General features: G+C 38.0%; 1 protein-coding gene across 2 annotated transcripts in view; it reads right to left on the reverse strand.

Moving 5' to 3' along the window:
- LOC150104101 (F-box/WD repeat-containing protein 7-like) overlaps positions 1-14,975 on the reverse strand; it is a 234,683-nt gene that overhangs the window by 34,703 nt on the left and 185,005 nt on the right. For both annotated transcript variants that reach the window (XM_090396763.1, XM_090396761.1), the window contains exon 9: positions 625-806. In XM_090396763.1, the coding sequence (XP_090252889.1) occupies positions 625-806 (182 nt within the window). The remainder of the gene's footprint in view (positions 1-624; positions 807-14,975) is intronic.

Genomic DNA, 14,975 nt, shown 5'->3' on the forward strand with positions numbered 1-14,975 from the left:
GATGTGGAGTCTATGGTCTGCTAGTCCACTTTTATCATGTATGGAATAATAAAACCATTACCACAGAGAACTACAGCCAAACATAAAAGTAAATTTTTTACCGTAAGGATTAAAAATATGTGGAATGATCTTTGTAACAGGGAATTTAGGTTAGCTTTAAGAAATAATTAGACTATCATTAATAGTTGAGAGCAAGAAAAACCAATAAATAATGATTATATGTATTGTTGAACACAACAGTATTGTTATATGTATTACTTTTAGATCTAAAAATTGCAGGTGAAGATATGCTATAACTGCCAACCTATATATATATATATATGTATATATACACGGTAAATCATGATGTTACACATATTGGTTTGGCCCCAGCAACTGTATGTTGTCCACCCCCCACACCCAATAATACAACATAGAATTAGTCTTCAATTGTGGAGACGGTTTTCTTCTGGGTGCTCTGATTTCCCCTTCACAAACATAAAAGTGAAACACATATAATAGTAGTAGTAGAAGTATTACATGTAACCTAAATTGATAATTTAGGAATTTGGATAATTAATAGAAATCATGCAGTTCCAAATGCCAAAACAATAACAATACTATTATTACTAATAATATACATACTTGTTACCATGAAGATGCATACACCTGACAGTTGATGTATGTCCATATAATGTATGAATACACTGTCCTGTGTCTGCATTCCACACCTTTAAAGTTCGATCAGTGGACCCACTAATGATGATATTGCCAGACATTTGGGAAGACCATACACCCCCAGTATGTCCAACCAGAGTGCGAAGACACTAAATAAGAAAAAATCATTTAGTGAGCAACACTGATCACAAGAAGTAGAATAAGTGACTGTATTTGTATGTCTGTTAACAATAATCAGAATTTACTATTCAGAACATTGCTACTGGAATCAATAGATTATTAATAACAGGTTTAGACCGTTTAGACCAGCCTTTTTATCACTTGACTGAACTTCATAAAAAAAAATCCACACTTCCATTTATGTACATGCTACATTTTTGAACTAATCACCTTTCTGTAAATATTTCTTAAAAGTTTTTTTTTTTGTTTGTTTGGCATGCTAAAATATAATATACAAGAAATTATATTTGCTATACTAAATTACTAAATCATACCCAAGCATTTGCTTGTGTATAATATAACTGAAAACAAATGTTGTATATTATAATAGGAGAATGGAAATAGCTTGAAAACTTCTATGTTTGGTCTCTAAAGCAGGGTTTCCAGATTATCTAAGTAACCCATCCAAATATATGAAAGATTTACACCCTTTTGTGTATGAAATTCACATATAAAAAATAAATAAATTAAATTAGAAACTACTCAACTAAAGCAAAAATTTTTTAAAAACTAAATCTGAAATATTTTGGTCATATGAAGACGTCTTGGCTACTTAATCCTTATCATCAAATTCCTGATATGTACCCTCAGGAGGTATACAGGATACTATGATAAAAATTTCATTATTAATATCTTATTGACAATCTTACTCCAAATCAGTCTGTTATCTGTTAGGATCAGGATTCTAATATTGTCATATCTTATATTTTGGCCTTCTCAGGAACTACATTAATCCACATAGATCTTGGTTGTCTTCTGAGTATTATTCCAGCTGTATTTGGCATCAGGGGTGCTTAAGGGTCAAAGCTGTATAACTGAGAGGAGACCTCCACATAGCCCTTAAAGGAATGCGGAGAACCGACCAGGGCTTCTGACCTAATGTCCAATCCTCACCTTCTCGTGGTGCACCCTGTTGGGTATCTACTTTGATACTGAACGAACGAGGATGGGCTGGCAATTTGGGATTTAGCCGACCAAATTGTATTCTTATTGGTTAAATCAAAATAAAAAATGATGGTACAACATGACAAAATTTCATGCCGGCTGGGGCGTCGCCCGGTTAAACAAGGCCCCCGTTGTTTTCGCCAGGGAACCAGGGCGAACAGCGAAAAGTCAGCTACTGGAACAAATCTGAAAACAAACCCCAACTCAACATCACCAGAGTTAAAGATCGGTACTATCAACGTAAGAAGCCTGAATGGCAAAGAAATGGAGCTAGCTGAGGAATTAGATAAGTACCAGATCGACATAATAGGGGTGACTGAAACAAAAAAGACCAAAACTGGTGAGATCTTTCTGAGCAATAAATACAAAATGTTATATTCAGGCAATGACAATCAAGGAAAAGAAGGAGTAGCCATAGTATTCAACACAAAATACGAGGCTAATCTTCTTGAATGGCAGTCAGTCTCAAGTAGAGTAATGTGGGCAAATATGAGAATGGGGAACTGGACAATGAGACTTATTTGTGCCTATGGTCCCACAGAAGGTTCTACTAAGGTAGAAGTGGAGGAATTTTTTGAGGCTTTAGAAAAAGCAACTGACACAATGAAAAAGGAAAAGTTGGTCCTTGTTGGGGATCTAAATAGTAGAGTAGGAAATGATTGTGAGACATACAAAAATATTTTGGGAAAATTTGGAGAAAAGAGCAAAGCTAATAATAATGGCAAATATCTGTTGGATTTCTGCTCAGGACATGGACTGGTTATTACTAACACCATGTTCCAACATAAAAATGTGCACAAATTCACATGGAGAGAAGAGGCTAGGAATAAGAAAAGTCTCATTGACTATGTTATTGTTGATAGTGATGTCCCTGGTGCAGGACACCAGAGTGTACAGAGGATTTGAAATTGGAAGTGATCACTATTTAGTCTTGAGCAGGATAAAATTGAATTTCATATTGAAAAGAATAACATGTAAGAAAGTTTTAAAGCGAATAAAAGTTAAGCAGCTCTCAGATGTGAACTGTAGACTAAAATACAGAAATATTATTGAAAAGAAAATGAAAGAGTTTGAGAACAGGAATCAAACCTTGGAGATTCAGTGGCAAACTCTGAAGGAAACATTGATTGATTCTGCCAGAGAGGCATGTGGTGAGGTTGTGTGCAAGGATAAAAAAATCAGAACTCCCTGGTGGACAGAGGAAGTTAAAGAGGCAGTGAAGGAAAAGAAGAAAGCATATCAAAAGTTCCTGGCAAATAAGTCAGCTTTTACTCTTACAGAATACAGAGACAAATGTAAGAAAGCTAAACAGTGTGTAAAACTAGCTAAACAAAAGTCATGGGAGGACTTTGGCAAGAATATAGAAAATAAATATCAAGAAGGTGGCAAAATATTCTGGAGGTTGTTGAAGAAGCTTAGGAATGGAGGAAAGAGTGCTGTAAAAGGAATTAGAGATGATAAAGGTGAAATGAAAACAGGAGAAAAAGATATCCTTGAAGTATGGAGTAATTACTTTGAAAAACTGCTAAATGAAACAAGCAGTGATGACAGCACAGTGATAAAAAACACTGACCAGGCATGCAGTCAGGAATACATATCCATACTTGAAGTAGAAAAAGCCATCAAAGGCTTGAAATGTGGAAAGGCAGCAGGAGTAGATGATATTCGACCAGAAATGCTGAATTATGGTGGTATAAGAGTCTTACAGTGGCTGCACTGCATAGTTCAGAAAGCCTGGACAGAGGGACGAATTCCCAATGATTGGAGTAGAGCTCATAGTACCCATATATAAAAAGGGAAATAAAACTGAATGTGAGAATTACAGAGGTATTTCCCTACTGAGTGTTCCTGGCAAGATCTATGCAAGTATACTTGAGAAACAGTGAGAAGAATTGTGGAAGAAAAGCTTGGTGAAGAACAAGCTGGATTCAGGCCAAATAGAGGCTGTCAGGATCAGATCTTCACTTTACGACAAATAGTCGAGAAAGCATGGGAATATAACAAAGATCTGTATTTAAGTTTTGTCGATTTGGAAAAGGCATATGACAAGGTGCCAAGAGAGAAGCTATTCAATACGCTGCAGTTATATGGTGTCAATGGGGCATTATATCAAGCAATACTTAGTCTTTATTTGAGTTGTGAGTCAGCAGTTAGAATTGAAGTACAGGAAGATGGTTTAATGTTAAATCTGGTGTGAGACAAGGATGTACATTATCCCCTCTGTTATTCATTATCTATATGGATCACATTATGAAGGAATGTGGTATTAAACCTGATATCAAAATTGGAGATGTTAATGTCAGCTCTTTGCTTTATGTGGATGATGTTATATCTTCTAAATAAATCCGCTACAAGTCTGCAAGATTCTCTGACTAAATTGAATACCTGTTGTAATAGATATGGTATGAAGGTCAGCAATAAAAAGACAAAGACAATGAAAATAGGCAGAATCATTGAAAATGTCAACTGTGTTGTGAATGGAGAACCTGTGGAACAAGTAAAACATTTCAGCTACTTAGGCACAATTTTTACTGAAGATGGTAAACTAAATATAGAAATAGACAACAGAATCAGCAAAGCTGGTATCGTGGGAAGTCAATTGAATAAATTCATATGGAATAAGAAAGAAATTAGTCGGAACACTAAATTAGCTGTATACAAGACTGTGTTCAAACCAATTTTAACTTATGGATCTGAGAGCTGGGTCAGAAGTAAAACACTTGACCAAAGACTAGAGACCGCAGATATGAGAGTCCTGAGAAAGATTAGAGGCGTGAACAGATGGCATCAATGGCAATATCATATTAAAAATGAGGATATTAGGAAAGAACTTGACATTGTCAGCATCCAGGAATGCGTTAGCAGAGCTAATCTCAGATGGTATGGTCACTTAAATAGAATGGGAGAGGAAAGATTAGCAAAACAAGTGTTCTCTGCCAGGTTGGCAGGAAAACGACCCAGAGGAAGACCAAGATATAGGTGGATTGATATGGTACAAAGTGCCTTAGACGATAGAAATATAAGATCTGATAATGTTGGAGTCTTGACAAGTAACAGACTGATTTGGAGGAAAATTGTAGATAGGAAGTTAGTAATGATGTAATTTTTTCATGTAGTACTGTCATATCCTGTACACCCCTTGAGGGTACATGGCAGGAATTTGATGATGATGATGATGATGTATTTGGCATCAAACACCTTTTTTTAAAATAACCTTTCCATTCTGTTTAAGTGACCATACTTGGTCACTTAAACAGAATTTTGGTCACTTAAGGGATATTACATCCCATATTGATTCCATCTGTTCACTCCCCTAATTTTTCTCAGAACTCTCATATCTGTTCCCATCTTTGATCAATTATTTTATTTCTAACCCAGTTCTCAGATCCATATGTTAAAACTGGTTTGCACACTGTTTTGTATACAGCTAGTTTAGTGCTTTAACTAATTTCTCTCATATTCCATAAAAATTTATTCAAATAGCCTCCACCCCATACCAGATTTCTTTCTTTTTACTGTCTATTTCCATATTTAATGTCATCTACACTAAAAATTGAGTCTAATTATTTGGCAGAAATATTTTACTGTATGCTTACATAAAGTAAAGGGATGATATTACCATATCCATTTCGATATCAGGTCGAATGCAACTAATAACACTTCATAATATCATCCATACAGGTGAATAACGTATGGATGTTTGTACACAAAACCATCTCTTGGACATCTTTTAAATTTTAACAGCTGCCTTGGAACTCAAATGTAGACTATTGCTTGTTATAATATTCTGTGTGCACCATATAATTATAGTGTTATAAATTATAGTGTTAAAAATAGCACCTTAATAATGCAATTTTCAACATCTACAAACATATACAGATTACTTCTTATATTCCCATGTTGTCTCTACTTGTCTTAAAATGGAGATCTGATCCTAACCTTTATTTGGCCCAGCTTGTTCTTCTCCAATTTTGCCTTCCACAATTTTTCTTAGCCTCTTCTCAAAGTATGTTTGCATAAATCCACCTGGAACACTTGTTCTCAAATGACTTGGTAAGGATATTTCTTGTAATTTTCACATTCAGTTTCCCTTTCACCTTCTAAGCAGGCCTTCTGAATAGTGCAGCCACTGTAAAACTTTTGTCTCCATATCTGAGCATTTCTCAATCATCTACTCCAGGTATCTTTCCACATTTTGGCTTTTTGGTGACCTTATTTAAGTTAAGGGATATTACATCCCATATTGTTTCATAGCTGAATAAGAATCTCAAAGAGTTTCATGTCAAATGTAGAAACTATATAAAGTTCGGTGAGTCCAAGCGTAAGCAAATACCTGGATAGTGCAACAACTGACCATTTGGTAGTGCAACACTGAAGCAACTCATAGTAAGGGTGGAGCAAGCTCCAATCGCTATTCTTGGTATTTACCCATAATGTGAAACTGAGCTCCTAGGAGCTGTATTACTGTTCTACATTATGAGAGAAGGTCACTACCCAGACCGGTTTCAACCTTTATTGAGGTCTCATCAGTGAGTAGGCAGACCTAGGTAATACCAAGTTTGTAGCGAACAGAACTTACATACCCTACTATAAGAATTGCCAAAGGCTTCAATTCGGCGACATGAACTTATTTAAGTTAAGGGATATTACATCCCATATTGTTTCATAGCCGAATAAGAAACTCAAAGAGTTTCATGCTGAATATGGCATGTAAAACTGCAAGGGCTGGATGTTGATAGTGCATGGGAGGTGGTTAAGAACTGTTTGCAGGAGGCAATGGTTGACTGTATACCAAGAGTCCGAATAATAAATCAATTAGGGGTTAAATGGATGGATAACACTATTAAGCTTGAGCTGCAAAAAAAAGAAACAATTGTGGAGGAATTTTAAGGAGAAGGGTGACCATCAGGCGCAGGAACAGTATAAAGCTCAGGCCAGGATGGTAACAAGGGTGGTAAGAAAAGCAAAAGCAGATTACGAAAGGAAATTGGCCACGCAGGCTAAAGAGAATCCCAAACAGTTTTTTCAATATGTTGCAAGTAAAAGGAAAAATGCTCATGGTAGAATGATCTTAAAAAATGCTGAGGGTAGGGAGGTAACTGAATCAGTTGATATTGTGGAATTACTGAGCGAGCACTTTGCAAGAGTATATCACCCAGGTGGTGACTTTGCAGGAATGGAAGAACCAACAGCTTATACTGGAATTGTGATGAATGAAGTAGAGGTAACTAGTCTATTACAGAACCTCAATGTCAATACATCTGTGGGATTGGATGGTATACCAGCTCGTGTCGTACGTGAAGCGGCCAAAGAATTGTCAGTGCCCTTGACCATTTTGTTTAATTTGAGCCTGAGGACTGGGTCAGTCCCAAGGGGGTGGAAAGAGGGGAAAATAGTTCCACTGCACAAAGGTGGTTCCAAGGCTGCTGTTGAAAATTACCGGCCAATCAGCATAACAGGAATCATTATCAAGGTCTTAGAGAAAATAGTCAAGAGGAAAATACAAGATTGGATAGAAGAAAATGGGATACTGTATCGGGGACAGCATGGTTTTGTGAAGGGTAGGTCATGCCTCAGTAACTTGCTCACATATTATAACACAGTGACGGCTGAACTGGATAAGGGTAATGGGTTTACGGTGATTCTACTGGACCTTGCCAAGGCCTTTGACAGGATACCACATGGAATTCTAATCAGTAAATTGGGGCATATGGGGATGGACATAGGGTTGGTGAGATGGATAGGAGGGTGGTTGACGGAGAGATATCAGAGAGTGGTTTACTCAGGAGTAGAGTCCACAAGACGGCCTGTGACTAGTGGTGTGCCACAAGGATCTGTTCTTGGACCACTGCTGTTTAATTTGTTCATAAATGATATAGGAAAGGATCTGAGAGGAACAGTTCATTTGTTTGCGGATGATGCGAAGTTGGGTAGGGCAATAGTGAATGCAGATGACGTCAAATTTTTGCAGGATGATTTGGATAGATTGGAGGTCTGGGCTAAGGAGAATGGATGTCAGTTTAATGTGGCAAAATGTAAGGTTATGCATTTTGGGGTGAAAAGATTGGAGGCAGTTTACTGCATTGGTGGAACCGTGCTCCAGGAAATTGATGAGGCACGAGATTTAGGAGTGTTGGTAGATAAGGAATTGAAATTTAGGGGACACATTGCAAAAGTGGCCAAATCAGCTCATCAAATCACTTGGTTGCTGAAGAATACGTTGACAAGCAGAGACAAGCAGGTTATTGTTCCTCTGTATCGAGCCTTGATAAGACCCCATCTAGACTACTGTGCTCAGATTTGGTCATCTAGGTTTCTTCTTGATGGGGAGGAGGTGGAGAGGATCCAGAGGCGAGTGACCAAGATGATAGCAGGTCTGTGGAATGAACCATATGAGAACAGGTTGAGGATTTGTGGGTTGCAAAAATTGGTTGATAGGCAGAGGAGGGGAGATATGATTGAGACATTCAAATTACTGAAGGGTTTCTATAAAATTAATTCAGAAGATATTTTTGAGAACAGGGCTGGTTGTGGGAGGACTAGGGGACATCCATGGAAACTGGGCAAAAGTGTGGTTAGTAAAGGTGTTAGAGCTGGGTTCTTTACTTTTAGAGTAGTGAATGAGTGGAATGCGCTCCCTGAGTCTGTGGTGGATGCTGTGACAGTGAATGAGTTTAAGGAGAGGTATGATAGGTACTGTATGAATGTCAAATAGTTGTGATGAATATGATTTGGGGCCTCCCTCGATGAGTCTAATGACTCCCTGGAGTTGCCCGTAATAATAGTAAATAATAATAGTAAATAGTAAATAAAGAACTATATAACGTTCGGCGAGTCCAAGCGTGCCTGGATAGTGCAACAACTGACTCATTTGGTAGTGCAACACTGAGGCAACTCATAGTAAGGGTAGAGCAAGCTCTGATCACTATTCTTGGTATTTACCCATAATGTGAAACCCAGCTCCTAGGAGCTGTATTACTGTTCTACATTATGAGATAAGGTCACTACGCAGACCGGTCTGTTCGCTACAAACTTGGTATTACCTAGGTCTACCTACTCACTGATGAGACCCCAATAAAGGTTGAAACCGGTCTGGGTAGTGACCTTCTCTCATAATGTAGAACAGTAATACAGCTCCTAGGAGCTGGGTTTCACATTATGGGTAAATACCAAGAATAGTGATCGGAGCTTGCTCCACCCTTACTATGAGTTGCCTCAGTGTTGCACTATCCAGGTATTTGCTTACGCTTGGAATCGCCGAACTTTATATAGTTTCTATATTCGGCATGAAACTCTTTGAGTTTCTTATTCGGCTATGAAACAATATGGGATGTAATATCCCTTAACCTAAATAAGTTCATGTCGCCGAATTGAAGCCTTTGGCTCTTCATATAATTAGTAATTTTTTGGTGACCTTTTTCTACCTCAAGTATTAATGTGTACTCCTGACTGCATTCCTCGTGAATATTTTCTATCACTGATCTCTCACTGCTCATTTGATTTAGCAATCTTTCAGAGTAATTGCATACATCTAGAATATCTTTATCTTCAATTTTCATGTCCCCTTTATCATATTTGATTCCTTTTCAGCATCAGCTTTTTTTAAGCATTTTCACAATTTGGGTACTATCAAGAGTAAGAATAAAAAATAGTTTGTGTGTTTATCTGATCCACACACACAAAAGGCCACAAAACCTATAGAATATTAGTGCTGAGTGTGGATAAAAAAAATAGAAGAAAGGATGAATCTGTTTGCATTGTGTTTGAACAGCTGAAGGTTATAATCTTTAGGGAAGGAATAGTGGGAGAGACTGTTCCAAAGAATATAAGTAGATGGAATGAAAGAAGAGGCAGTGAAGGTGGTTTGGTGAGTTTCAAGATGGACTGTAAAAGAGTGTTGGTGGCTCTTGTTCTAATGATTTTGGAGGAGAGTGGAGGAATAATAGTGGCCAATTCAGCAGAGCACAAGGCAAAAACTGAATGTCTGAGAGAAGGATTGTTATTAGCCAGATTGCCCTCTTCTGGATAGAATCAAACAATCTTAGTGAGAATTTTGGTGCACCATCCCAAATATGGGAGCAATATTCCATTGTTGGGTGGATTTTGGATTTGTATAGAGTTAGCAGCTGTGAAGCAGTGTATTGTGCGAAAAAGTACACCAAGTTTTTTGGCAGCTGCAGAAGCTATAGTGAAATGCGGTTGTGCCAGGAAAGATTGGAGGTGCAGGTCAGTCCAAGAAGAGAAACTTGATTGTGTTTGGATATCTCAGTATCACTGAAAGTAAAGGAGAGGGATCAAGCTCTTTCTTGCAAGAGATCAGGCAGGACTGAGTTTTGGTGGCAGTGAAGTCCACAAAGATGTCTTTCCCCCATTGGAATATAGCTAGGAGATCAGAGTTCAGGTCATTGGTAGCGGTGGATCTTGAGAATTCTAATATTTGAGTACTACAAGGTTTTTTTAAATGAAAAGGAGAAATGAAGCATACTGTCATCAACAGAGCTATGGATAGTAGTGCAAGAAGATCAGTTGTATATCACAATTTTTTTTTTTAAAAAAACAATAGATGGGATATCATCAGGACTAGATGCCTTGTTTGTATTCAGATTATTAAGGATTCTTTGGATCTATTTTTGGCAAAAAAAGAAATCCAAAGGATCTGTTCTGATCTCCTAGAGGTGACACACAGAGAGAGAGCCATTCTTGGTAGAGTGGAGAGAATTTGCCTGGGTCATTGATGCAGATATTAGAAGAGAGGAGTGATGCCAGTAAACCAGTCTTGTCTTTAGGTGAGGTAACTACAATACCATCTGGATGTGAGAGTGGTGAAAACCTAGGTGGGCAGAAATTGCACCCAATGGTCTTGGCAAGGGACCACAAGGATCAAGAGCTATTTGGGAAAGAGGCAAATTTGCAGTATTTGGCCCTTTCAAAGTCTGATTTGGACTTGATGATTCGTTTACAACTTGTGAGCTTCTAGCAGAGTGAGCAGCTGAGTTCTAGTCTTTGGCCATTTGTTGTATGCAGAGGTCTTTTCTTTTACTGTTGGCACACTTTTTTTGAGAACCAAGGCTTGGATGGCGACTGAGAATGTGGAGTGGAATAAGTGGAAAGCCTTCATTCCTGTGAGGATGATTTCTGTTATTCGATCTGAGCAGGTGTTTGGATCAGAAGATCTGACACAGAAGCTGGACCATGGGAAGGAGGAATAGAAGTCATGAAAGTTGTTGCATTTGGCATCCTTGTAATGCCAAAGGATGTGAACTGGTAAGTGAAAGTTGTTCTGTAGCACAAGATACTTGTATGAGGTTGTGAACTGACAACCACAGTATACTTGGAAGGGGGGGGGTTCTTAGGAAGAGGTTAAGTATGTTGGCAAATTGGAGAGGGTTGAGAGTGTCAGGAATTCTGGGTAGGAAGACTGATGATCTGTGAATAGGTCATTGCTGATGGCAAACACCTTGGCATCCTTGTCTGCTTGACCAGTGAAACTGGAGAAGGGAAGCCAATATGAGTTGTGGACATTGAAGTCCCCAAGAAGGATCTCACTATTGGGATAATTCAACTGCAGAAAGTCTAGCTTTAGAGAGAGAGAGAGAGATTTAAATGTTTTTTTTGAAGATGTCAGAACAGTTAATAGAGATTGGAGAGTGATAGAGGGAGCATATGAATATGGCAAGTTGATTTGATAGGGAAATTCTGAACCAAAGCAGATCAAATAGCGGGGATTCGAGATTCTGCAATCTCTGGCATGATATGTCAGTTCTGATGATGGCACAAGTGCTGCCCTTGTGGGGAAAGAACTGTGTAATGTGTAGTTTGAGTACCTGAGGTGGATAATGGTTGTTGAGGTTGCTATTTAGGGTTCTTATAAGAATAGTAATTCTGGTTTTAGATGACTGTAGCTGGTAGTGCACATCATTTATACTGCTGTTTAGGCCATGGATGTTGATTAAGTAAATGTGGAAACTTTTTTTTTTTTTTTTGGCAAAAGCCAATGTTGGTGGGTTGATTGGTTGAATTTCTGTGTTTTTTTATGATTTTTTGGTTGGATTTTGTAAATGTTTTTTTACCTTTTTTTGTGAGAAAATTTATGTGTTCCATTTCTTTGGGTTGTGATCCATTGTATTTGGTGAGGAAGAGAGAAAAAGGAAGTGTGGGCATGCAGTGAGAGGTGAGACTTGCAAATATACTGCCCACCCAGAGGGAACTCTGTCTCCTGTCCATACATGGCCTCAACAGTTCCTCCTGCAGCCAGAGTATTTGGTTCTCCTTCTGGTCATGAACTGGCAAAATATGTGGCTGCAGGATTTGATGCAAGCTGATCAGGAAGCCTCTAGATTCGTTACTAACTGGTTCAGTCTTGTGTACTAAACAGCAACCAGCCCACAAAACTGCTTTACTGGTATACCTTCAAATGGAGAAGGAGGATCTGAGTCCCCTGCAGCGAGATTGGTATGTCACTGAGGGTATTGCTCTCACTGCATGTGGAAAGAGTGTAGGGGCAAGGTGGGGACAGAAACCGAAACCCCTACTGTAGTGACCAAAGATGGTTGCAGCCACTTCAAGTCTCTAATAAGCACGGTGGTCACTGGGTGATGAAAGACATCTACCACCTAGAGGTCTAGTTGGCATTTCCTCCAACTAGGGAAGTTATACTTTTGTGGCGGATATGCTTGCTATTGATTGACAGGGGTATTAATAGTTCAATGCCCTTGATTTAGTGTAGAAGTTGAGTGTTGATGGTTCTCTCTTTAACTTTAGAAAGAGAGAAGGTGAGAAAAATTAATCAATACCCCTATGGTAAGGATTTATCCCCATCACAATTCCCATTGTGCATTAGACTCATCGGTTACCAAAGCAAAGTAACTTGGCTTCTTTGAAACATAATTAATGCTCTGATAGGCAGTTTATCCTATTTGCACAGTATATTACGGCTGTCAGTTGTACGTGTTTTTCTGGCCGGTTTGTCCCTATTTGTGGGATGAAAAACTCTGCCACCTTTGAATGAGACTGGCTAATTCATCTTCAACTTTTCAGAAAAGCTCTGCTAAAGGTTCTTCACATTCTAGGTAGGGTTCAAACCCAGTTATTTACAACCAAAGGCCATTGTTGGAGTAACCCTGTGGAAAGTACTGCATAAAATTTATTCACATTTTGTATATAAACTGGTATATATAAAAGAAAGAAGAAAACAGCAGCTGATATCAGTAAACAAAGAAAATAGCAAAAAACAGAACAAAGAAATTGCAAGAATAACACATAAAAACCACAAAACAGCATAAAAAATAGTACAACTGTAAACAATAATGGAAGAACTAAAAGAGTATGAAATTATAAAAATTAAAATCCAGAATTAACATTTTAAATTTTAAAATGTTATTTACCCAAAATCTTCATATTTGTGTCATTAAAATCAAAAATAATCTGAAAACTTAGACAGTCAACCTGATAGTTGGTCACCTCCAAGAGGAAGGTGACAAGTGTTTATCTCAGGTGACTAGTTGTACAAATCTACCACCACGAGGCTGGCTAATGCAGGATTGATGTGAATGTTTATACAGTCACATCAATCAAAGTTAAAATCAAAGGATATTAATTTGAGCTACACTGGCATTTCAAAACTGAAACATTCATTCTAGAGTTTCATTTTTATAATTTGATACTCTTCATGTAAAGGACTTAGCATCCAGCTCAAAAAAAGGCTAGTGAAAACATACATATGGAGCATTGCATTATATGGTTGTGAGGCCTGGACTCTAACAAAACAAGACATGAAAAAATTGGAGACATTTGAAATTTGGTGCTGGAGAAAGATGATGAAAATTAGTTGGACAGAAAAGTAATGAAGAAGTTCTGAATACATGAAGAGCAGTCATTAATGAAACACACTAATAAGAGAAGAAAAAGCCTAATTGGACACCATTTGAGGCATGGGGGACTGATTACAGAAATAATGGAGGGGACTTAGAAGGAAAGAGGCCACGAGGCAGACCAAGAATTTCATATATAAATAACATAATGATGCTAACTGGCGCTAAGAGTTATGAAGAGATAAAAAGGAAGTCACGAGACAGGATGTTGTGATGTGCTGCTATATTCACCAATTTTCGGATTGATGCACCAAAGAAGAAGACTCTTCATGTCTCCTATTATTGTTTGTATTTGTATTTTTTTGCATTGTTGTTTTCTGTGCTTTATGTATGGTTCATACCAATCCTTTGTGAGACTGTAGATTTCTTTAACATTTCCTTTGTTATTTCCCACCATCACCTTTCTGTTGTTTCTTGCCATTTCCATTGTTTCCTGGGAATGGAGTGAAAGGGACCCCCCAATTCACTACAGTGAACCTTATGCTATATCAAATGATTTCTCTAGTTCCCTAGGGTTTCACTACACTGAGCTGCTAATTGTGCATGTTTTTCTGCTGGATTTGCTTGTCATGTAGAATGAAAACCCAAGTTTACAGGAGGACAACCTTGCCATTTTCATTTAGCTAACTTATCATTATTATTATTATGTGACACCTCCAGGGAGTCCAAAGACTCATCGATGGAGAGTGTGCCAACAGCATTGAACTCCTTCCAACTACTAACCGTGCTCAAACTTGCTTAACTTTTTGCATGAGCCATTAGTAGCAGAGGCTCTACCAATAAACCAACCTTGAAGTCTTTATAAAGGATTAGAATGGTATTGACAACAGAAGGCTTTTTAGTATCCAACATAGACAAAACTCTCCATCACTTTCTGAGAAAAGATCAAAGAATAAACTGAGTATTTGGAAAGACTGGGGGAGGGGAGGGGAGAACAGTCAACTGTGCTGGAATTAAAGGAGAAAGTAAAGAGCAAGGAGGTTGGCTTTTTCTGTAGGTAATGATGCAACAGAACAATCTGAGTGTAACATGAGTGAGAGCAATGTTCGACAGAGTTACGAGGGTGGTCTGAAAAGTTCATGGCCTCGACCATAGATAGCAACACTATCGGCATGATTTTTTTTCTTTCTAAGTTGGTACATCTGTCATAAGCATCCATGTGAAATTGCAAGTCATTCTATCAAGTAGTATTTTTTATATAGCTTCGGAAGCAAAAGCATTGTCTGTATCCCTTGAAATGGATAAATCGAGTATCGTGTGGTTATAAAATTCTTTGTAAAAGAA

The sequence above is a fragment of the Typopeltis vanoorti genome, chromosome 8, assembly GCF_054136105.1.
Source record: "Typopeltis vanoorti isolate ZY-2024b chromosome 8, IOZ_Tvanoo_1.0, whole genome shotgun sequence".
Classification (NCBI taxonomy): domain Eukaryota; kingdom Metazoa; phylum Arthropoda; class Arachnida; order Uropygi; family Thelyphonidae; genus Typopeltis; species Typopeltis vanoorti.